This window comes from Pleuronectes platessa, chromosome 8, assembly GCF_947347685.1.
Source record: "Pleuronectes platessa chromosome 8, fPlePla1.1, whole genome shotgun sequence".
NCBI lineage: Eukaryota > Metazoa > Chordata > Actinopteri > Pleuronectiformes > Pleuronectidae > Pleuronectes > Pleuronectes platessa.
Genome location: NC_070633.1, coordinates 29,042,590 through 29,067,285, shown reverse-complemented (window position 1 = coordinate 29,067,285; position 24,696 = coordinate 29,042,590). Strand labels below are relative to the sequence as shown.

Here is a 24,696-nt window from a genome sequence, read left to right as displayed (position 1 = left end):
ATCATTAAGTGTGTGTGATCTGAGACCTTTTCATTCCATCATGAGTTTGTTCAGGTGTCCTTTGATCGGTTAGTTCTGTTTTCACTTTGTAATTCAGGGACTAAAGAATTCTGTCTGACAAACGTACGTCCTGTCAACATCACCTACGTGGGCGGAGTCTACCTATACTTGACTCTGATTGGTTTGTAGACGGCATCTGACGTGTGCGTGTTGTCGGTTGGGGGGGGGGGGGGGGGGGTAGCAGTTTTTCTGTTTGAATGGAAAAGATAAATGAAGCTTCATTTGCTGCCTTGGTAACATCATGATGATATCAGTAGCAGCATCAGCACCTTCAGGCACAGTACTCCAGAAGTACTACAATACTCCACAGTAATACAGTACTCCAGAAGTACTACAGTACTCCACAGTAATACAGTACTCCACAGTAATACAGTACTCCAGAAGTACTACAGTACTCCACAGTACTTCACACTAGTTCAAAGGCACCTAGTGAACGTCCTCGTGACTCAAACATTAAATCGTCAGAGGTGACGACTGCAGCTTCTTCTTCTTCTACTATTTTTAATTCGGTCTCTACTTCCTGTGATTGGTCCAAAAGTCCAAACCATCCCACAAAGTGTTTTCACTGCAAACCAACAGAACCAGGTTCAGTTTGATCCAGATCCAGAACTCCTCTTCTGCTCTGAGGAACCGTTCACACCTGATGTTCAGGTTCACACTGAACTGAAGCTCTGAACCAGACCAGGTGTGAACGATATTGGAGATTAAACTCTGGTTTTTAATAACTTCAGAGTGTTTTTAACTGATCTCAGTTCAGCTTCAGTCTTCAGCTGCAGCTGGTTGTGTCTGTGACTCTCAGTCAGTTGTTCTCACAGGAGATGGAACCCACTCAGCAGAGTCACAGACGCTCAGGGAGAGAAGGAGGAAACTCTCTCTTGTTCACACTCACACATCAGACTCACTTTCATCAAGCTGCTGGTTGAAGCAACATTGTTCTAAACGTCTCAGCTCAGTGATGATTAACTCTGTGATTAGTGGGAACACCGGGTTTCATGAACAAGACGAATGTTATATTAAATAAATGATTTTTAATGAGGAGTGGGGGTTGGATGATTCTTTAGTTTCAACAACGTCAGATGTTTTATCATATTTATCTTTTTCGAAAAATCGTTAGCGGCTAACGAGGCAGCGAAGGGTTAAGTGTGTCGATGTTTCTGGGTTAAAGTTTTAATCTGCGCCTGAGACTCAACACCTTCCTGTTCATGACGCAGCTCCACTTCCTTCTAATTACATGAGGGGAGCAAATTCCCAACAGACAAGCACAGTGGAGGGGGGGGGGTGTGTGTGTGTGTGTGTGTGTGTGTGTCTGTGTGCGCTTGGAGGAGGGGGGCTTTGCAGGTCTGGGCCTGCAGAGACTCTTCAAAAGCTTCTTTACCCAAAACCTGACCCTGTTGTTGTCGTTTCTACCGACTCACATTAAATCTGATAAAGCAGAGATCTCAGTGAAGTTTGTTCAAATGTTTCTGATCAGTTTGGTTTTAATTAGTTATTTAATGTTAAAGAATCAGGCTAAAACATCATGATTGACAGGTGAGGCTAACTCCTGATTGGTCGTGTGTGTGAATGGACCAGAACTCGATACCACGACTCAACGTCACGACCACGAGTGACGTCACCACCACAAGATTCATATCCAAGTGATTTTTGCTTAATTTCTGGAGAACGTGGAGACGTATTATTGTTTCCATTTAATTTTTAAAGCATCAGCCAAAACTCCATTATTCACAAGAGGTTATTAGTATTCCAGTGATTCCAGAGCTAAAAGGTAAAAGTGTCAAATTTGTCGACAAACAGTGCAATAATTCAACTTATGAAGAAAAAAGTGTTTCTGATAATAATCATATTGTCGAAACTATTTTTATTTTAATGATCAAATTACAAATTTCAGGCATTAGATGTAGCGTTAACCTTAAAACCAGTGAAGATTAAAGCAGAATATAAAGTACGAACACGTTTCTGATGATTATCATCCTCCTCCTGATCGTTGCTCCACTCGTCCGACCAGAACTTCAGGAGGGGATTTCCCGCTCTGCTGAATCTGTCTCATCACTTTAAAGAAACTTTTATTTCCTCGTCCAGACATTTGACACCAACTGGGTCTGGAGACGTTTCACTGTCTCTGGTGTCTCAGTGACAGTGGACATCACAGAGTGTGAGTGAAGAAGAATCAACCTCAGTGGCGACTGTCTCAAACTAACTCTTTAGTGTTTACTCTGAGGATTACGTCTGTTTGGACGTGTTCATAATATATATATATATATATATATATATATATATATATATATATATATATATATATATATTTGTATTTATCTCTTCCTTCCTTCTTCATACTATATTTTCTCTGTCAAATATTAAATCCTTTTATCATAACTTTATTTCAAGGACAGACATAGAACAAGCTTTTCACTGGAGGTCGTACTGTGCATGTTTGATATTTGTGACAAATACAATTTGATTAGGAAATCTGGATTTATCAACCGTTAAATACATACAATACTGAGTGAAGTCAGACAGTGGAGGCAAAGAGTCGGACTGCGGCAGGAATGTGGGGATTTCCCGTCGGCTCTGGTTTGGTCGTAACATGTGGGAGTTCCACTCTAAACTAAACACAGCGACAGCTTCTCGCTGGGACAGTGGCACAACAACCAGGAAACTGGATCCACAGTGAAACGGCACCGGAGGAAAGAAAACCTCCAAATCTCCTCTGATCCGTTAAAAAGTAAACTTGACATGTTTGACTCCTCATGTTTACGAGTATCTGGTATAAACATGAAACTATGGAGGGAACCCTCAGAGATGGTGATTGGTCGTTTACAGCAACTATCAGCTCAACATAGAAAGTCATGACGACTCAGGGAAGAGGAGGAGCAGCAGACAGGAAGTGTTACCTTGACGGTGGGGTAGGTCTTCCTGTTCTTCTCGCTGGACGCTCCTGGCAGGCCGCCGTGAGACGGACCTTCACACCCGTATCTGAACCTGAAGCCTCGCTGACGGACACACAGAAGAACCGCTTTGATTTCATGATGACACAGTTAAAGGAACCTCTGGCTCCGCAGAAGATTCATTAGCCTCAACGTTTACACTTTGCCACAATTACTCTTTCTACTTTTCGGTGAATGCATGAAATAAAAACAAAGTTCTTGTTTTTAACGTCAGTTTGATTCACATGGTTTCACTGTTTAAATGAGAATCACAGGCTCTGCCAGCCAGAGCAGTCTCAGTCTCAATGATGATGGAACCAGTCACATCAGCCCAGATCCCCACAAGCATATAAACACATAACTGTCTGTGAAACTGTAAATACTGTTTTTGACCATCATTATTTAGATTTAAAGATTTATTGAGAAATGTCTTGGCTTTTTTTTCTTCCTTTAATGAACAACTTTAAAAGTTATGTATCGTATCAGATCGTATCGATTCCACTTGTACAGATGGAAATTATAATTTGCTGTTGGTCATAAATCCTCGTCCCTGCATCAGTTATACTCCTCACACGATTATTCACTGGTGATGTTTACCTGCTTCGGCTGCTCCAGGATCTGCAGGAACGGTCCGTCCGCTGAAACAGACACACAACGTCACACGAACCGTCAACACAATCAGAGTCAAGAGCAACTCAACACTATTTATATCAAGTTCCTGATTGACCGATTAATCCGTTTACTGAATCTCAAATATAACGATTTTCTGCAGTATTTTGTATTCATAAGCATCTGATTGGTCTATTAACAATAATCGAGTTAACATCTTCCTGAAGGTGGCGCTATGATAAAGGTCATGGGGCCATTGACATCTAAGAGGAGAAGACTCAAAGAGGTTTCCTTCACTTCCAGTCTTTGTGCTAAGCTAAGCTAACTGTCTTCTCTCAGAGGGAGGAAACCGAGTCTGGAGACGACAGAGGACAGGAGGCGTGTATGTGGGCGTGTGCAGGAGTAAAATAAACATCGATCACATTTTATTTGTTTCCTCTCATATTCATAAATCCCAGTTTGTCTCATAGATGTTCAGAAGGAGCAACTTCCTCTGTTCTTAACTCAACAAGAGTCAAACAGAAACTTGTGATCAGTGAATGAAGCTCAGTCCCATGTGAGGATCCTCTCCAAGGACACACACTGATGCTAATGGCACTGAACACAACAACACAACAACACAACTACAGGATTCACTTCATGAGAAGAACCAGTTTGTAACATTGATGTGTGACACAGTGACCGCCGCTCTGTGGTAAACATCAGACTCTCGGACCACGGCCTGGTTAGCCTGGTTAGCCTGGGTAGCCTGTTAGCCTGTTAGCCTGTTAGCCTGTTAGCCTGTTAGCCTGTTAGCCTGTTAGCGTTCATCTCCTGCAGCATCCTCCTCCATCATCTGTCAAACCAGCTCACGGCTCAAGCCTGTCGCGGTTCATCCGCAGGGGAACACGTGGATATTTCTGTCATCGTGGTCGTGTTGTGATTTTCAGCTGAACATCTTTACTTCATTTCACAGAGTGGATACAAACAGGGAAGTGAGACTCACCACAGACAACTGATACTCACACGTCATGAAACTCCTCTTTCACTTTATCCCTTTTGATTTGTGTTATATTAAAACACGGAGTGAACATTCGTTTTCCAGACAGAAAGTGTGTTTCCTCAACATCTGTTTAACCTTTGAGATCAAAGCCAGAAGCCAGGATTCATGAGCCCGCAGTTTACTAACACTCCTCGTGTTTAATTCAGTCCATGTTTCTTTATACTTTGTCAAAGTGTCTCTATTAAAAGCAGCTGGATTAGATTTAACTCCCCTGTTTGCAGTGAAGCCGGTAATTTACAGACAACTGCCACTGAATCACTGAGCTACTGAAGGAAACGTAATAACATGAAGCTTCTGCAGCTACACAGAGAATCTGTAATGATTTAACAACTTTACAGTTCTGCCATTAATCCCAGAGAGACGTGTAAATACTGAACTACACACAGATGTTTACATGTTTGACTCAGTGGAGCTCACACCTCCACCGACAGGCTCCTTATGAAACCACATCTACATTCACTGGATCCACCAAATCCCACACTCATGAATATCATTCCTCTGAACATGTCTGATTGTTTTCATCGAGATCTGTGACGCCGCCTCGCATCAACTTCAACTATTCAGGCCAGCCCCCCCGTTCTCTGTCTCCACCAACCAGAGCAGTTCAGTCACATACTTTTCTTTCCAGACTCATTTGAGGTCTTGAACATATAATCATATAATGTTCAAGAAGCTAAATACATGATTTAGGAAATCACCAGAACCTTCAACCTCCAAAATCAAATCTGTTAATATGTGAGTCAAAGCTTTGACAGGATTCTCCTGAGGAGTTCACAATGTCACAGTGACCTTTGACCGGCAAATTCTAATCACTTCATCCTTGGACTAAGTGAACGTTTCTTTGAAGAAGAAATTCCCTCAATATCTTGTGAGTCAGAATGGAACAGACCAAGAACCTGAAACCCTCCGTGCTGCCGTCGAGGAGGAATAACAACACAGCGTGTCGAAGTGAGACTCACCTGTCCTCAGGGACGTGGTCTGAGACATGGCAGCAAAGGGCTGATACTCCCACGCTGGATCCATGATCATGGTGTCGAAGATCTGCAACAACAAGAACATGAACCATGAGACAGTTTGAAACCTGCGACCACAAAGATCTGAACACAGAAAAACATGAACTGTCCAAACTGATGCTGTTCATAATAATAATAATCCAACAAATGACACAATTCCTCCTCCTGGAACATTTTCCATGCTCACAACTCTTTTCTTTATTTAACCTGTTTTTATGAGATTTAAGTCACAGTGATTTAAATGAAATAATCTTTCGACAAAGTTAACGTGAGGTGAGTCTCAGTTTGCTTTGCACGGTTCTCTCTGTAGGATCGACCTTCAGGGGGAAACCTGCCGAAGTACACAGGTTCAATCTGTACTTTTACTTTTACACAAGTATCTGTACGTGTAAAGAATGTGTGAACTTTCACTTTCTCTGGACACTGAGGGAACATCAACTGAATTTAAAAGAAGGAAAAGAAGGAACATGTCGGTGGACCAGAGACAAACTGGATCCTGTAGATTCTGTATGAAGTCATTATGACTGAGTGGTACACACTGAACAGGGGAATCGAACCCACGGTGTCAGGTGAGTTTACCTGGTTGTTAGAATGAAGGTAGGGGTCATCTCCAGCCATCGTGTCTGCAAAGGGCCCCGGGGCCCCTCAGGAGCTGGAGTCTGAGGAACATGTGACATTTATCATTCAATAACAACACATTCTTATTTAGTCTAATTTAAGACTTTTATAAAACATGACACAGAAATGAAGTGAGGCTTTAAACTTGAATGATAACAACTAAACTCAAAGTTATTATTGGTTTTATTTATATTTCTTTATCGATCACACTTGTTGCTGTTTTCCTTGGCGCGTTCCCGCCCCGGTCTCACGTGAACGCGCATGTGTGAAGCATGCTAGCCCCGCAGCTAACAGCTAAAAGCTAACAGCTAACACCACCGGACGGTTTGTAAGTGAACGATTGTTACCGAGCAACGCGTCTGAAGAGCGGACAACGACACGGTTCAGATCCGAGTTACCGGAGGGGGGGGGGGGGGGGGGCTAACAGTGAGCTAAAAGGAAGCTAACCGGCTACACAGTCTGTTATATATGAAGTTTAACTAACACACACACACACACACACACACACACACACACACACACACACACACACACACACACACACACACACACACACACACACACACACACACACACACACACACACACACACACACACACACACACACACACACACACACACACACACACACGTCACAGATCAGAAGGATATTAAACATGAAGCTCAGTTCGCGGAGCTGAAGAGGAAGTGATGTGTGGTTACCAGCAACTAGTTAGTCTGCTTCACCTCCTATAACCTGCTCCTCTAACCCGGTTCACCTCCTCTAACCTGCTCCTCCAACCTGCTCCTCTGACCCGGTTCACCTCCTCCAACCTGCTCCTCTAACCCGCTCCTCCAACCCGCTCCACCTCCTCCAACCCGCTCCTCTAACCTGGTTCACTTCTCACCTGGCTAACTAGTTACCGGGTTCACTAGTTACCTGCTGACGGCCGGTGACGTAGTTACCTGGTCACCTGGTTAGGGCGAACACTTGAGTCTCTTCAGCGCGTCACGTGCAGCAGCGACACTTTGTAAAAACATAATTTAATCCACGAGAAGAAAAGAGAAGCTCGAGCCGCGGAATCGAACATGTGACGACACACTTTGTGTCCTGCACACCGGAATTTCCCTCTGACGTCACACCGCTACAAGGCAGTGACAAGGCGAAGAGGTCTCACTCCGACGACAAAACGCTTTCCCGCAATAATAATAATAAGGAAGTCCTGCCTACGGAAGCCGAGAGCTGCCCAGGACAGAGAGAATAGAGAAGAACGTTCCTCAAACCATTTTTAAATAATCTGTACCAACTCGAAATTCTGAGATTAAACATCAACATTTGCAAATCAAAATCTCAGATATGTGATTGAATAATACAAATTATCAGTTGTGAGAAATGAACTTTATATAATAACAAATTATGGAATTTTAAAAAATCTATAATTAGATGATTAAATAAATGAAAATTGTGGTTACAACTTGAAAATGATGAAAGGACAACTCTTAGATAGAAATTAAATATATTTTATAGATTGTGACTTTTGACCTCATTGTGTGTTTGTCTGTCCACAGGTCAAAGGTCAGAATCAAACGTCATCGACTCAGTCAGAGATCTCAGTTTCTTCTTCACGTGCAGAGTGACTCCTCTTCTGTCTTATAAACGATCTGTGGCCAGGGAAGTTGTGTTCCTTGTGCCCCCTGCTGGCCAAACGAGGAAACACCACAGGGACATAATTATAATCATATTTCAGTTCCATTAAAAACGTTAAAGTGTCAAAGTTTTTATTGTCTCTCAGAAATATGAAATATTCCTTCTGCCTGACGTCATGCCACTGCTCTGTGTGTCCTGCACCTGATAGGTTAAAACCAGAGGACAAATTCCCACAATGCATGAGTGTGTCTGTGCATGTCTGTGCATGTGTTTGGGATAAATAAATGTATCTTAGTATCTTTTAAAGTTTCCACGAGACAGTTAACGAACAACTCAAATTAAAAGATGTATTTTAAGATGATTTAACTACGACTGAAAATTTACCTCAGCCCAGAAAGTCAATGATACGTTGATATGTTTAAATCTCAGTTCTAATAAAAGCTTCACTTCTTTTCCTTTGTTCTGAAACTGAAAATTTTAAATCCATCGTCATCGAGACACAAACCAGGAGAACATTAAAGTTTTTCTTCTTGCGTTGATCAAAGTTAAACGTTGACCTGAAAGAACCTGAGCATCATATTTCACAGGATCAGTGAAAAGCTTGACCTGCTGGTGGCGCTAGAGGGAAGTTAAATAGATGTTATTGATCCTGCGAGAAACGTGAACGTCTGAAGCCAAAGCTTCACCCGGTTCTTACTTCTTAAGCATTATCAATCATATGTTTATGACTTAAAGCTTCTGCTGGGAGGAAAGAAACATATTCATAAAAACTCACAAACAGCATAATTAACTCTTAGATGATCTTTATTTTATTGTAATTAAACCGATAAGAATCGTTATTTAAACATATATAGTTCTAAATATTTAGCTTTAGTTATTACAACATTAATAATAACCTGGACGACACATCTAAGAGCATCTGTAAAATAATTAGTGCAATTTACAGTTAAAACTTTACAGTGGAAACAAAAAAAAACTGCAAAAATATACATATCATCTCTTCAATAAAACTTCAGGTCAAAACTGAACGCAGCTACAGCAGAAATCATGAGGCACGTTAGCTCAGCACACACACGACCACACGCCAGAGCACTGAGGGTGTCAATGAGGCACTACTGCTAACACACCACCACCAGGGGGCGCAACATCGACACGACAGTCAGACGCCACGAGGCACAACGGACTCCGAGAAGCAGAGAAAGCTCTTTAAAGCACATTTTAACATTCAACCAAACGTGAGCACAATTTGTGGCATCAGTGAGAAAGACGTGACAGTCAACAACAAAACAAAACGTTTAACACGTGGAAAGAATTCAAGGTTATTGACGCAGAATATTTAAAATCGCTCAAGATGCACAAATAAAAAGCTTTCAAGTATTTTTAATTGAGATTCTTCTGGATCAGAAACTTTAGTTTGAATTCAACTAAGGGGTCGCGACACTGTCTTGGGGCCCTACTGACCCCTACTGGCCCCTACTGGCCCCTACTGACCCCTACTGGCCCCTACTGGCTGCTACTGGACATGGAAGTTTCCTTGTGTCTCCAAGTCATTAGTTGATTAATCAAAAATGAAACAGTGAAAATTCACTGGTGTCATGAACTTGAAACTGTGACGGATTCATTCTCTTCATTAAGTTTCAAGTCTGTGAAAGTTGATTATTTTATAGAATTACATTGAAATTTACAAAGTAAAAACTGGAGATTAGGAAAAACGAAGTTTTGAACATGACATATGGAGGCAGAAGTACAGTAATACCACAGTAATACCACACTGTCAGATCTGTACAGTACTACACACACGTACAGCTGTCTCAGTGAGGAACCTCGTTGGCCTAATGTATTCCCTAGCCCCTGACCATCTAAGTGTCCTCACTTTGTAGGTGTAGAATCAAACTGGTCCTCACAAACATAGCTGTACAAGCACACACACACACACACACACACACACACACACACACACACACACACACACACACACACACACACACACACACACACACACACACACACACACACACACACACACACACACACACACACACACACACACACACACAGACGGCAGACGACTCAATCTACAACAGTTAAAGAACTTCCTGCGTTAAGAAAACAACGCAGAACGTTGGTTTGAGACTTTGAATAAAAACAGAATCACCGATCAAACACAACTTTAACAAATCATAGAAAAACATCAAAATTAATCGGTTTATGCAGAACTGGAATTTAGAAATGTAAATATTACAACAAAACAGAAATACTGTTGTGGCCTCATAACGAGCGAGTCTCTCGAGGAATGTGGACGAAGTCGGAGGACAAACTGCTGAGTCATCGTTCAACGTCCAAATCTACAAAATCTGACGTTTCACTCAAAGTATTTTGCACCAAATCGGGAAAATATAAACAAATATTTGTTCATTTAGTTTTGGCAGCAAAATGATTGAATATAAAGTTTTCGCCTCAAATTGAAATATGGTAAATTCCACCGGAGGCTTCTTTAAATATATTTATTTATATTTATTATGTATTTATGTTTTTAGATTGAATATTTACAAAGGACTAAATTCACGTTTTTGTGTGTTGCTTGCTCACTGGACATGTTCTGTCGCTAGCTCTCGTAGTTTCTATTTATTTACTTTACAAATTTGATTTGGCTCTGAAGTAAGAACGAGATCATTAACTCGTAAAGTTAGAGTCATCCAGTTTTCTAGAAAGTTTTTATTTGCTGCAAACGTCACTAATTTACATAGATTGACCATTATTCTCCAGGTGTTCACGTTAACGCCACTAGAGGGAGACGTTCACATGGTCTCTTCACGTTAACACCACTAGAGGGAGACGTTCACATGGTCTCTTCACGTTAACACCACTAGAGGGAGACGTTCACATGGACTCTTCACGTTAACACCACTAGAGGGAGACGTTCACATGGTCTCTTCACGTTAACACCACTAGAGGGAGACGTTCACATCGTCTCTTCACGTTAACGCCACTAGAGGGAGACGTTCACATGGACTCTTCACGTTAACACCACTAGAGGGAGACGTTCACATGGTCTCTTCACGTTAACTCCACTAGAGGGAGACGTTCACATGGTCTCTTCACGTTAACACCACTAGAGGGAGACGTTCACATGGTCTCTTTACGTTAACACCACTAGAGGGAGACGTTCACATGGTCTCTTCACGTTAACACCACTAGAGGGAGACGTTCACATGGTCTCTTCACCTTAACACCACTAGAGGGAGACGTTCTCATCGTCTCTTCACGTTAACTCCACTAGAGGGAGACGTTCACATGGACTCTTCACGTTAACACCACTAGAGGGAGACGTTCACATGGACTCTTCACGTTAACACCACTAGAGGGAGACGTTCACATGGTCTCTTCACGTTAACACCACTAGAGGGAGACGTTCACATGGTCTCTTCACGTTAACACCACTAGAGGGAGACGTTCACATGGTCTCTTCACGTTAGCACCACTAGAGGGAGACGTTCACATGGTCTCTTCACGTTAACACCACTAGAGGGAGACGTTCACATGGTCTCTTCACGTTAACACCACTAGAGGGAGACGTTCACATCGTCTCTTCACGTTAACGGCACTAGAGGGAGACGTTCACATCGTCTCTTCACGTTAACGCCACTAGAGGGAGACGTTCACATGGTCTCTTCACGTTAGCACCACTAGAGGGAGACGTTCACATGGTCTCTTCACGTTAACACCACTAGAGGGAGACGTTCACATGGACTCACGCGAACACATTAAACGCGACCCGTGTGAAAGCAGCTAACCGTTGTAGCACTTCACGTTAGCATCGACTGAAAAGGCATCGTTAACCTGCATCGTGGTTTCTATGGTAACAAGACTATCATGTCATTACAATTTATTCATAATTTATTTATTCAATTAAAAAAGCTAAGGACGCTAACTTGGTAACTTTTGATATGATAACTTAGCCACATGCTAACTTATTAACGTTTTTTATTGACTATTTTATTTCTTTCACATTCCAGTTATTTTAAATGCATCATAGAATGATAAGGTGATATTTAGTTGATTTCCTTTGAGATGATGATACTAAATGAAATGTTTTAAAAAGCAGACACAGTAAATATATATACCTATAATATAATATATATTGTGAATGACCCAACATCAGTTGCAGCCTGAAGAAGAACAAGCTTCTGTTCCACTCAGACCACGTCAGGGTTTCATCTCCAGTTGAACTGATCCAGTCTCAGCTCGTTGGTCAACGTGCTTCAGAGACGAAGCTTCACCACAACATCGATTTTGGGCGATTTGAAAAACCAACAATATTATGGGATTTCAGACGAGAAGAATAAATCATAACGTGTTGGCAGCTTCTTCCAAACCTCCCAGTCCTCTGGAGGGTTTGTTCTTAATGTCTGAGAAGAACCTGGAGCTCGTCATGTGGAGCTGCTCATTACTCTTTACGAGTGTCCAGCGTCCCTGGAGGACGGACTCTCTGAGCGAGCGTCCTTCACTCCAGATGAAGACTTCTTCTGCTTCTGTCTGGACTTCCTCAGCATCCGGACCTGCACACGCACAACACACCGCTCAACACACAATTTAAATAACTTCACATGACGTATGATGTACGGCGAGAGAACATCGTTTGTGTATTTGTTTCACATCGGCTTTAGGAGTGTGGGTCCGTACCTTTGGTCCAGCGGCGGAGATGATGATGTGACCCGGCGGCTGGATCCACGGTTCTCCATCCACCTGCACCGGGATGGGCTTACTGACCGTCAGCCGGATGTAGTTCCCTTGAGCAATACGGATCCCAGAGCGGAGGCCACTCTGCACCTGGCCCTGCACACACAGAGACACAGAGACACACACAGAGACACACACAGAGACACACACAGAGACACACACAGAGACAGAGACACACACACACACAGAGACACAGAGACACAGAGACACACACAGAGACACACACAGAGACACACACAGAGACACACACAGACACAGAGACACACACACAGAGACAGAGACACACACACACACACAGAGACAGAGACACACACACAGAGACAGAGACACACACACACACAGAGACACAGAGACACAGAGACACACACAGAGACAGAGACACACACACACACAGAGACACAGAGACACAGAGACACACACAGAGACACACACAGAGACACACACAGAGACACACACAGACACAGAGACACACACACAGAGACAGAGACACACACACACACACACAGAGACAGAGACACACACACAGAGACAGAGACACACACACACAGAGACACACACAGAGACAGAGACACACACACACACACACACAGAGACACACACAGAGACAGAGACACACACACACACAGAGACAGACACACACACAGAGACAGAGACACACACAGAGACAGACAGAGAGACAGAGACAGAGACACACACACACACACAGAGACAGAAACAGAGACACACACACACAGACACACAGACACACAGAGACCCACGCACACACACACAGAAACAGACAGAGACACACACACACACAGAGACAAAGAGAGACAGAAACAGACACACACACACACACACACACACAGAGACAGGGAGACACACACACAGAGACAGAGACAGAGACACACACACACAGAGACAGACACACACACACACACACACACACAGAGACAGGGAGACACACACACAGAGACAGAGACAGAGACACACACACACAGAGACAGAAACAGACACACACACAGAGACAGAGACACACACACACAGACACACACACACAGAGACACACACAGAGACAGAGACACACACACACACACACAGAGACACACACACACACACACACACAGTTAGTGGACTTGTTTCCTGCAGATATTGATCATCAGGTGATTCTTCTTGTTATTATCAGATGATAAAGGATCATGTGAATCTTTCTTTATATCACATTCTTGTTCTCTCTCTTTTCTGTCCTTATATATTTCATATATCAGATCTTTTAGTCAGTTGTTCAGTCACTTCCTGTCTGAAGCTTCTCCTCCAGGAAGCGACAGGTTTGATATTAACTTAACTTTATGAAACATCTTGAAGCTTCTTGTGGTTCAGAAGTTCTTCCTCTGCTCTCGTTCTCTCTGGATTCATGCGTCTCTCAGACTCTACGTATATAAACAAATTTAATTCAGGAGTTGTCTCACCATGTGGACGACCCCCGTGACCCCCACCACCTCCAGCAGGCCGTCATCGATGCTCGGCCTCCCATAGCGACCGTCGACCTCTGTCCCCCAAAGGTCAGCGCCTGAACCCCAACTACACACACACACACACACACACACACACAGAGATCAATGCAAGGTTAGACTTTTCTTCTCTTGTGTGTGAGTGTGTATAGTGCACGTGCGTGTGCATGTGTGTTACCTGGGGATGTTGAGGAAGATCAGTCCCTCTATGTTGGGCAGTGGGACGTCCTGAGAGTCCACCTGCAGCTGCAGCTCATTGTGGAGACTCCTGGTGTAGATGATCTTCTGAAGACCGACCTTCACGTACACGCCTTTGTTATGGAACCTGGAACAATAACAAGGTTCATTTTGTGTGTGTGTGTGTGTGTGTGTGTGTGTGTGTGTGTGAGGGAGGATCAGTGACGTGCTGGTGATCACTGGTGGAGGCAGGTCCCAGGAGCCTGATCTCAAGGAGCCGAGGCTGGAGGGACGGGTGGAGGATGAATGTGTGGGTGGAGCAGGAAGCTTCATGTGATCTGTTACTGCTTCACATGTCAGTCTGTGGTCACTAGCTACGTGTGAACCTGAAGGTGAAGGTACCTGCTGGTGAACTTATCAGGCTCGTCCTCTCGGGCCGTGTGGAAGTCCAGGCTGAGCTCAGCGTCGATGCCCAAACCAAAGTAGTTGTTCATCTGTACGATCTGCGACAGTAGAGTTACAGTTATTGACCTCGTGACCTTTTCTGTACACGTGTGGACGTTTGGTTCATAAGCATCTGATGCGGTTTGATCTTGAACCAGACCTTGGGCGGCTCGAGGAAGCCGTTGCCTTGTCCGTCCTCAGACATGTCCTGAGCGTCCAGCAGGATGGTCCACCGGTCCATCAGAACCTCGTCTGCTTCGTCCACAGAGACCAGGATGTGGTGCGGGTCCTCGCTGCTGTAGCCCGGCCCCCAGCGCAGGATACGAGCCAAGTCATTACCTGAGGAGACGAGGAGACGAGGGGACGAGGGGACGAGGGGACGAAGGGACGGTTTAACATTCATTGATGCTGCAGCAGAAAGTCGAAGCCTCTGACTTCTACCTCATGTGTCGATCGTTATGACGTCTTTATGATTTGTAATGTGCAGTGAAAAACAATACGCTCATAGGCACCACCTAGTGGCGGGGAGGAGCATGAGCAAATAAACTTTCACTGCTCAGTTCAAATAAGAACTAAGAGTTAAGAAACAAAAAATTCATGTTTCTATATTTAAAATCCTTAGGATGAATATCTTTTACGTTTTTATTGATGAAAACATCAGTTTTAAAGAGAGAATGTCGTTTGTCAGTTCTTCTGGTGAAGATTCTCCAGGAAATGACATCACAGTAAGAACAAGTAGGAGGAGCTTCGGAAGCGGCTGTTGGTCTGACCTGTTCCCAGAGGCACGATGCCGATGGGCGGCTCTCGACAGACCAGTTTGTGTCGGACGGCCTCCAGGACTCCCAGCACCCAGCCCAGCGTCCCATCCCCCCCACAGACCAGCACCCGGAACCTGGGAACCTCCCTGAAGGTGTGGAGACTGCACCGGAGACAAAGAGCAGTTAGAGACACGTCCCACGAGGCTGCAGACCAACACACGTCAGCACCTCCTGCTCTCACCCAGCCAGCAGTCCTCCTGTGGACATGTCAAAGACCTGATGAGGGTTCAGGAGCTTCCTGAAGCTGTAGAGGAGCTCGCGGCCCTTCAGGCCTCCGCTCCTCGGGTTGACGAACACCAGCAGGGGGCAGACGTCTGCAGCCAGTCTGCTGGGCTGAGGAACGACAGCAGGGACGATCAGTGAAGAAGAGCTGACACGTGGACGATGAGTTAATAACCTTTATCATAACTTATATTCTGTGTAGTTTATCTTTATCTCATGTTACAACTTAGATATTTACTATCTCTATGATCCGGATCGCCCCCTGGTGGCTGGCTGCAGTATATGTCCTAATCCATTCCTCCTCCATGTTAACTGACTGGACACTATAAACCATGCATGACGTCTCTTTCTGTTTTCTGTGTGACATCACTGATCATGTGACCTGTTTGAGTGAGAGTGAGGTTGGATCAGGACGGAGACGTTACCAGGATCTGTGGGACGACGAGGGACGTCAGCGTCTTGCTGCTCACAGACGTGTCTTTAGCCAACATGTAGATCCGCTCTGCCTCAGAGAAACATGAGACCTGCAGCACCACCGCACCTGAGCAGACACACACACACACACACACACACACACACACACACACACAGTTCCATATACAGCACTAACACAGGAAAGCTTTAATCTACACTGCAGGGCGGCCTCTCACCTTGACTGGGGTAGATGTGGGTGACGGTGACCAGGTGACCTGCAGAGGGAGGAGGGGGAGGAGGAGGGGAGGAGGGGGAGGAGGAGAGAGGAGGGGGAGGAGGGGGAGGAGGAGGGGAGGAGGGGGAGGAGGAGAGAGGTCATGACCTTGATAAGACGAGCGCTTACACACAAACTACAATCACCGTGAATCTGTGACTTTAACTGAAGGTTTTTGTTCCAAATTTGAAGAAATTCTTGAAATATCGCTTTAACAATGAATTTGTGACGGACAACCTGACGACATGAATCCTCCGGCCACAAGGTATCAGCAGAGAGTCAGAACAAACAAACAAGTAAACAAACAACGTGACACTGGTAGCAGACGATTACACAGGTTGTGAGTAAACCTGTCCGACCCAATAACCTTTAACCCTCGATGACGGAGCTCAGACTCACTCTTGATGGTCAGCTGTTCCTGGATCAGCTGGGCGTACTCCTCTCTGGCCAGCAGGGGGGGCAGTCCTCCAATCAGCAGGTTGACCTGCACCGCCCGCTTCCTGTTCTCCACGACGTAGAACCGAGTCTGGTTCATCTGTCGCAGGGACAACTGCAGCGCGACGTAGAAAAAGGAACTTTTATTTCTGTTCTGTTGATTCTCCAACTCATTTAATGCCTCCAGTTTAAAAAGTCACATATTGTGGCTGAAGGTTGTGGACGTCTCTTCTCACCTTCCTGATCTCCTGCAGTTTGTCCACAATCTTCTCCTGAGGCGTCAGCGTCTGTCTCTGCACTACAGGACAGGAGGAGAGGTCGTGACCTTCGGCTCTACTACGTCACAAAGTCACACGACTTCAACAGTTCAGAGAAATTATATTTTGAGGCTGTGAGTAAATCATAAGACGATTAAATCGTTGAAAATGTTTTTCAGATCAGAGTGACGGCTCGTCCCTCCGGGCGTCCGGGGGATTTGAACCCGCTGGTGTTTATTCTGTGGACACGCTGACCTCACCTTGCTTGCTGCTCATGAAAACCTCCAGAAGACTGAAGCCGGACTCGTCCTCCTCCTGGAACGACAGACACGTCAGCTGCTCATTTATCGCCCAACTGCATTGTGGGTCACTTACTTCATCACTACAGAGAGACTGTCCACTTCCTATTCATGCTGTTCAACCTCTCTTCACCTAGGGGGCAGTAGTGAGGTGGTCCTCAATGAATTGGAGCTAAACGGCAAAATAATTATTTAAAACTCTTTTATTTGAACTTTTTTCAAATAAAGTAATAATTATAAACTGTGTTTAAATAAAAAAACTGTTGTTTGGAAATGAATCTTTTAGACTGCTTCAATATATATATTATAATCATTTGAAACAATCATGGACAGTTCGAAATCAGTGGGTTGCCCGAAGACACTACAGCAGACCACAGGAGCCTGGGATTGAACCATCAACCTGTAAATCAGCTCTTGTCCTTCTTCTTGCTGCTGTGAGTCTTCCATGTCAACCTGTGTTTACTTTATCTTCTACGTTTGAGGACCTGGGTTTGAACCAGTGTCTGTGCTGCGGGTTCTTCCATGTTCAGGCCTGGGTCATGTGACCTTGACTCTGCTGTGACACACGCTCACGGCTGCAGATTCATTTATTCATCTGAGACTTTCCACAATATTAAAAAACACAATGAGTACCTGTCTGTCCAGCTGACTGAGGACCTCAGTGAGGACTGAAGCTGCCGTGGCGTCCTTAGAGACGGAGACACGTACGAAAGCTGCACCCGACCTGAAAACACACAAACAGGTCAAATGGCCACAACCTGCGATATGCAGCTGCATCAAGGATGAACTCAGGATCACTTGAAAACTTTAAAAGAAAAACTGTTCCTGATCCAACATTCAAGACTTTTCATTGACTGTCTTGACTTTCATTCTCTAAACACATGTGATTAACTCTATTTCTAAAGTCAGCACACAAACCAGCAGCGTCACACAAACGTCTGAACCGCTGAACTCCGTTTCCCAGCATGCCTCACCTGGGCCAGCCGGCGTACACCTGGATGACCTCAGCTGCTCGGGGCTTGGGCCTCAGCAGCCAGGCCTCGCCTCCGTCCTTCAGAGAGCTCCGGTTGTCGGGGCCGCCATTACGGTTCAGGATGTCGTCGCTGTGGAGACGCTGCAGACCGCCGACCTCGTGCAGCTCGAAGTCCTGAGGGTCATCTGGGAGGTAGAAGGCCCTCAGCGCCGCCTCCTGCAGGAGAACGCAGGTAGTGCAACTTTAATTTATGTCTGAGCACAAAGAGGAATGAGCTGCAGAGTTCAGAGCTTAGTTTTTAATTAATTTGGCTTCTGTCACATTCACTGGTGAATTAACTGAAGTATTAGCTGCTGTTACAAAACCATCATGCTTTTATTTTGAAATACAGCTAGTAGTAGAGTGTGCGTGCATGTGTGTGTTTTAGAGACAGAAGTTGAACCCTCACCACAACTTCCTCGTTTCTTGTGGCTCGAAAAATGGAGACGAGTCTGAAGTAACTCCGTTTGACTGCATCATCCCCGTCAAACACCTTGAGAAACTGCTTACCTGTTACACACACACACACACACACACACAAATGCACACACACACGCACATGTCAAATATTCCTCGTATAGCTTTCAAATGAATAAAGAGATATTCTATGTGTCTGTTCTGATGTTTCTACAAATTCAGCCTGATTAAATCCACAATATGTCCCTTTGACAGAGGAACAGCGCCCCCTGCAGCTAATGACTGATTCTGTTGGGCTCCATCTCAAAGCAATGACGTTTCCCTGAGCTTGTTCATCTAACGATCAGGAGTTTCATTCTACATGGAACTATCTCCCCGACTGGAAACCTGACAGCAATTGTTGATCCAGAGTTTTGATGTAAACTGAAAGTTTAGTGAGTTAAAACCAAGATTGTTTATTTTCTCGTGCACAGACTCTGAGAACTGACCTGACTCAGCAGCGGCCGGCTGAACGTCTTTAGACGCCACGGCAGGCGGATCCACGTCATCTGAGTTATCTGATGGAAACAAGGGAGACTCAGTGTCAGGAGCATGTCAGGAGCATGTCAGGAGCATGTCAGGAGCATGTCAGGAGCATGTCAGGAGCATGTCAGGAGCATGTCAGGAGCATGTCAGGAACATATCAGGAGCATGTAAGGAGCATGTCAGGAGCATGTCAGGAGCATGTCAGGAGCATGTCAGGAGCATGTCAGGAGCATGTCAGGAGCATGTAAGGAGCATGTCAGGAGCATGTCAGTGGTTTAGTTCACATTCACAAACAGTTTTTATAAAATTGTTTCTTTGAAAGCTGAAAAAGCCTCATTATCACTTCCAGGCTCAAAGTGAAGCGTTCAGGAAGTGAGACGATGTTTCTGCTTCTCACCCGTTGTGTGTGTGCAGCCTCACAGAGGATGTGGTCAGGAGGTGTGTGTGTGTGTGTGTGTGTGTGTGTGTGTGTGTGTGTGTGTGTGTGTGTGTGTACCCAGCTCGGGGCTGCAGCTCTCTGTGATACGGTAGCAGTGCATCTTGCTGAAGTTTCTGGAGTCGAGCTGGACGCAGGCCGGATGCAGCAGCATGCCGTGCAGACGCCCCACAGTGCAGCCTGGTGGCACGCTGAGGTAACACGCCGCATGGCTCTGCACAGTGAAACAGAAACATTGAGTTTAATTCACTTTTCAGTGAGTGTGAGCAGAATGATTCATGTTTTAATTAATTATAATTAATTGATCAAGAAAACAAGATTCATCAAGAATTAAACAGACCAGATTTGATCCCTTTGTAAATACACCGTCTATCATGATGTGAAAATACCTGATTCACTGAATAACCTGTCAATCATATATTACTGATTCATAATAAGTGGAATTCTCCTGTGTATTTATATCAGAGCATTTATTAACTCATCAGATTAAAGTTGATCGTTAGTTATTGTTCTGAAGGTAAGTTTTTGGTTGTAGAAACTTTGAGTCAGATTATGTGATCAGCTTGTATCTGATTGGTTGATTGACGGTGCTTTAACTGTTTTTTATTAATAACAATGATCTCCTGTGAAACGCTGTGATTGGTTCTCACCGTGATGCCGCACCACTCACACCTCATCCCCGCCAGGACGTCGGACGAGCCGCAGGAGCGCCGGCACACCTCACACCTCGCCGCTGACGCCAGGTTCCCCTCCCTCCAGTGGTGGGGAACCGTATCCTGGAGCAGCAGGAAGTAGATCCTGTCGGTGAGAGGCCCTATGGACTAAATGTACTGAACTGTACAATGTGCTGCTCACCTGCTCCAGGGTCCCGTCCAGGTGACAGCGGCGACAGTCGGCACAGGTGAACGTGGCACAGTCAGCGTGGACATGCAGCTCACACACTGAGAAACACACACACCACACACCACACACACACACACACACACACACACACACACACACACACACTTGAGTCACAGGTTCTTATTGTACGATGAGTCACTGATGTGTTGCTCCACAGAGAAGCGGTGGAGATGTGCAGATGGTTGAAGGTCTGACCTTCGCAGCGCAGCGCCGTGTTTCCCTCCGTGTGTTTCCTGCAGACGCAGCAGAAACGTTTCTTCTGACCTGCCGGACCGAAGCAGTGAGCCACTGGCACCTGCAGGGGGCAGCGTAAGTACACATAGCGTTAATGCAACTCAAAGAACAACAAAACATGCAAATTTAATAGTTCCGCATTAAAAAAAACAAAACAAACTGCAACACTTGGTTCCTCCTGCTGCCACAAACCACAGATACATGAAACGTTTAAGGACGACCACACGTCTCCACTTCCTCCTGCAATGAAGCCTAAATATCTCCGATACGAACGCTGCCCCCTGGTGGCAGTGACGTCAGTGTGGAGCGAGGCATCGACAGATAGACGGACAGATTAATCTCTCATAAATGAGAAAGAGGGAGGTGGAGATTTACTGGAGCTGTGGTGGTTCCACTCCATTTATTTTTTCTTTCATTAATCAAAATTTAAATCATAAAGTCCACAATGTGTCGCCATTGAGTTTGATTTTTTTATATTATCATTAGTATTATGTAATAATATAAGAATCCAGTTTACTCGAACCCTTGATAACAGCTGAGCCGTGACTAAAACAACACGACAGGTTCACATCAAGCAGCGGCTCAGTTTAACCATCAGCCCATTTTACCACTGTGGATATGGGATCTTAATGAAATGTCTGTAACATATTTTGGGCAAAATTCCACAAGGATAATTTAAAACAGCACCTTTGTACCCAGATTGACCTGTTATGAGGTCCCCCCCCCCCCCACCTCACCCCCCTTTCATAATATGTCCCCTTTAATGTAAGAATCCTGAGACGTGAGGAGCAGGCGTCAGAAGGAAACATCTAGTGGTGTTCACATTGATGAAACTCAGCGCTTCACTCTGTGTTGACTGTCAGTGGATTGATCGGTGCAGCAGTGATCAGTGCTGATCAATAAACACCATGTCTGTGTGTGTGTCTGTGTGTGTGTCTGTGTGTGTCTGTGTCTGTGTGTGTGTCTGTGTGTGTTACTCACCCGGACTGCACACGCAGTCACGCAGGAACAAACCGATCTCAGCGTCTTCAGACATTTCTCATGACACATGAAGTTACACACTGAGGAGACAGAGAGGACAGAGGCCGCTGAGCAAGGCATCAACACAGAGGTTCACTGCTGAAATGTGAGGAATTGAAGAAAGAGGAGAAATCTCCTCCTCCTTCTATATAAAGTCTCTGGTTTCTGGGTTTTCTCTTTGTTATTTACTTTGTTATTTTGTGTCTTTGATTGTAGAAATATCGATAAATAACATTTATTCTCTGTGTAATTAAGAGTTTTCAGTGAAACATCTTCTGAGCTGAATAATAAAGGAATGAAACTAATAATAAGAAAAACACTATGAAATGACTTTATAGGCGGCTGTCAGCTGAGGTGACCGCGCTGCCTCTAAGATGAACTGACATGTAGTTTGTGGTGTTTGTCGTCAGTTTGTCACATTGTGGTGAATCTCAGACTGAGCTCAACAGGATGTGTTGTGGTGATTTTCCTTCACTTAACCGAGTATCATCTTAACAACAGGGCAAGTTATCAAGTGTCTCAGTCAACTCGTTGTTTAATAAAAGCTTTACTGTCACAAACAATCTTGGTTGAATTGAAATGAAGTTATAACTTATTTATTCTCTTATTTGAACACATGAAGGATCTGGAACGATTCCTCTCCTCTGTGAAGAAATCTGCTGACATTTACATTTCTCACTTTGCTGGAGACTCAACTCATTTGTCCCGGTCAGGATCCGGTAGGTGACCGATGGTCCTTCGATCTGATTGGCCAGCACCGGAGCAGGTTAGTGGTTCAGTTACGATGGTCACTAACCCCGGTAACAAGTGAACCAGCTTCATTAGCCTGTGACTGAAGTTACCTGGATAACCTCCGGTCCCGTCTGTTCTTTAAACAGATCATTGAACTGACGCTTTTATCCAAAGCAACTTCCAGTAAGTGCCAACCCCTGGAAATCGTCTCCAGTAGATCAAGCAGGTTTCTCTTGTCCTGGAGCTGGAGCACGCTGTGGACACGCCATGGACACGCCTGATAACGACTCAGAGTCAACGAGCACCCTCTGATTCTCCATCTCTTCTGAACGGACTCATTAAACAAACCCCCTCACAAAGCAGGTAAAGTAAGAGGCTGACCAATCATAGCACAGTGGAGCAGCTGGCCAATTAGAGCAGACTTTATCTTAAAGAGACAGGAGCTGAAACCAAGTGTTTGAGACAGAGGCTGAGAAGAGGAGCTGCAGCGATGGACAGTCTGAGGAACGTGATTCTGAACATTAGAGCATGTAAACATTTTAAAGTCACGAATCATTAAAATGATAAACAGGAAGATCTCTCCTTTAACTTGTGGTTTTGTAGAAATCTAAACAAACTGGAGAAAACACAATCTGAAGCTCGAGTCATTCAGTTTAAGTTTGGGATGAATTTCAGGTGAATTCAGGAACAACAGCGCCACCATCCTGTCACGACTGCAACAACGTGTTTGACATGGAGCTTCTGATTGACCTCTTCTTCATAGCAACAGCCGCCGAGGCTCATGGGTAAGAAATCACTAGAAACTATCGGCCACAACATGATGATGACCAGGATCTGAAGCTTCTGGTTCAGGTCACGTGACACAAAGCTTCTGTGTTTAGATGTCGTGGGAACATTCAGCCGCATGCTGGTGACATCACAGGTTGTGTTGAAACGTTACACAACCCGGCTGAGCCCCCACTCGCTGCTGTTGTGTGTGACCTGAGGATGCTCATGCCTCTGCTGTCACACACACACACTCACTCACACAGACACACACTCACACTGACACACACACTCACACAGACACACACTCACACAGACACACACACTCACACTGACACACACACTCACACAGACACACACACTCACACAGACACATTCTTCCAGCACTGAGCATCTCTGCCAGTCTCCTGTTGCCATGCCAACCAGAAGAAATAAATCACGAGTTGATTGTGCGCGCACACACACAAACACACACTAGTTGTCCTTAATCTTGTGTGTGTTTGTGTGTGTGTGTGTGTGTGTGTGTGTGTGTGTGTGTGTGTGTGTGTGTGTGTGTGTGTCCTGGATGTGCTCTTCAGTTGGACTGTTGAATTCATGATGAAGACGAGGCTTAGTGGGAAAGAAAAGGACAGAAAAGCAAAGAAAGTGATGAAGATGAAGAGGGAATGAAAGAAAAATGAAAAGATAGAAGAAGGACAAGAAAGGAAAGGAAACTATAGAAAGGGAAAGAAGGGACAACAAGAACGCCAAAGGAAAGGACAGAGAAGGAGAGGACTGAGAAGGAGAGGAAAGGAGAGAGGAGGAAAGGAGAGAGGAGGAAAGGAGAGAGGAGGAAGGAAGCATCCTCAGTGACACTTTACTCAGTTTGAATTCACACCTGAGCCTGATCACGTGATCCAGGCTGCTTCAGGTTCCTCGCAGGTCAGAGGAGCAAGGCAGCAGCAGAGGTTGCTGGTTCTCACCTTCACACAGGAAGCCCACGATGCCCCAGATGAAGTCGCTGCAGCTGTGGCAGAACGTGGGCTTGGTCAGCGTGACCCTCCTGAAGCAGTGCCCCGGTGCGGAGCTCTGGTGCCGGGCCCGGAGCCCCGGGGACCGCTGCCCCCTCCTCCTCACGGCCGGCGGGCTCTCCGGGCGGCTGGCCGCGGCCTCGGGGTCCGCCGGTCCGATCCGGCCTGAGTCCGCCAT

At 45.0% G+C, this 24,696-nt stretch overlaps 2 protein-coding genes across 2 annotated transcripts in view; both read right to left on the bottom strand.

Annotated features, from left to right (window-relative positions):
- Positions 1-7,394, bottom strand: part of LOC128445846 (nuclear factor NF-kappa-B p105 subunit-like) — an 18,693-nt gene extending 11,299 nt beyond the window's left edge. The window contains 5 exon segments of the mRNA XM_053428709.1: positions 2,952-3,050; positions 3,582-3,622; positions 5,595-5,676; positions 6,228-6,307; positions 7,213-7,394. Of these exon segments, the coding sequence (XP_053284684.1) occupies positions 2,952-3,050; positions 3,582-3,622; positions 5,595-5,676; positions 6,228-6,266 (261 nt within the window). The 5' untranslated portion in view covers positions 6,267-6,307; positions 7,213-7,394.
- Positions 7,395-8,680: 1,286 nt separating this feature from the next.
- LOC128445844 (diacylglycerol kinase theta) lies at positions 8,681-24,696 on the bottom strand. Its single transcript, XM_053428707.1, has 23 exons — positions 24,471-24,696; positions 21,973-22,052; positions 20,953-21,052; positions 20,710-20,795; positions 20,505-20,630; positions 19,915-20,068; positions 19,382-19,450; positions 18,886-18,986; positions 18,439-18,653; positions 18,098-18,188; positions 17,426-17,480; positions 17,145-17,206; positions 16,873-17,023; positions 16,436-16,474; positions 16,211-16,326; positions 15,745-15,896; positions 15,516-15,664; positions 14,906-15,084; positions 14,704-14,804; positions 14,303-14,449; positions 14,083-14,194; positions 12,578-12,730; positions 8,681-12,453 (listed from the first exon to the last, which is right to left on the bottom strand). The coding sequence occupies exons 1-23, from the start codon at positions 24,694-24,696 to the stop codon at positions 12,349-12,351; spliced, it is 2,769 nt and encodes a 922-aa protein (XP_053284682.1). The 3' UTR covers positions 8,681-12,348.

Bases quoted from the DNA above. Each gene is read 5' to 3' on its own strand.
- LOC128445844 (XM_053428707.1), bottom strand. From the start codon at position 24,696: ATGGCGGACTCAGGCCGGATCGGACCGGCGGACCCCGAGGCCGCGGCC. The intron at 20,069-20,504 runs GTGAGAACCAAT...TTCACTGTGCAG, and splicing joins GTGAGTGGTGCGGCATCACG to AGCCATGCGGCGTGTTACCT. The intron at 17,207-17,425 runs GTGAGGTCAGCG...CCTGTCCTGTAG, and splicing joins TTTCATGAGCAGCAAGCAAG to TGCAGAGACAGACGCTGACG.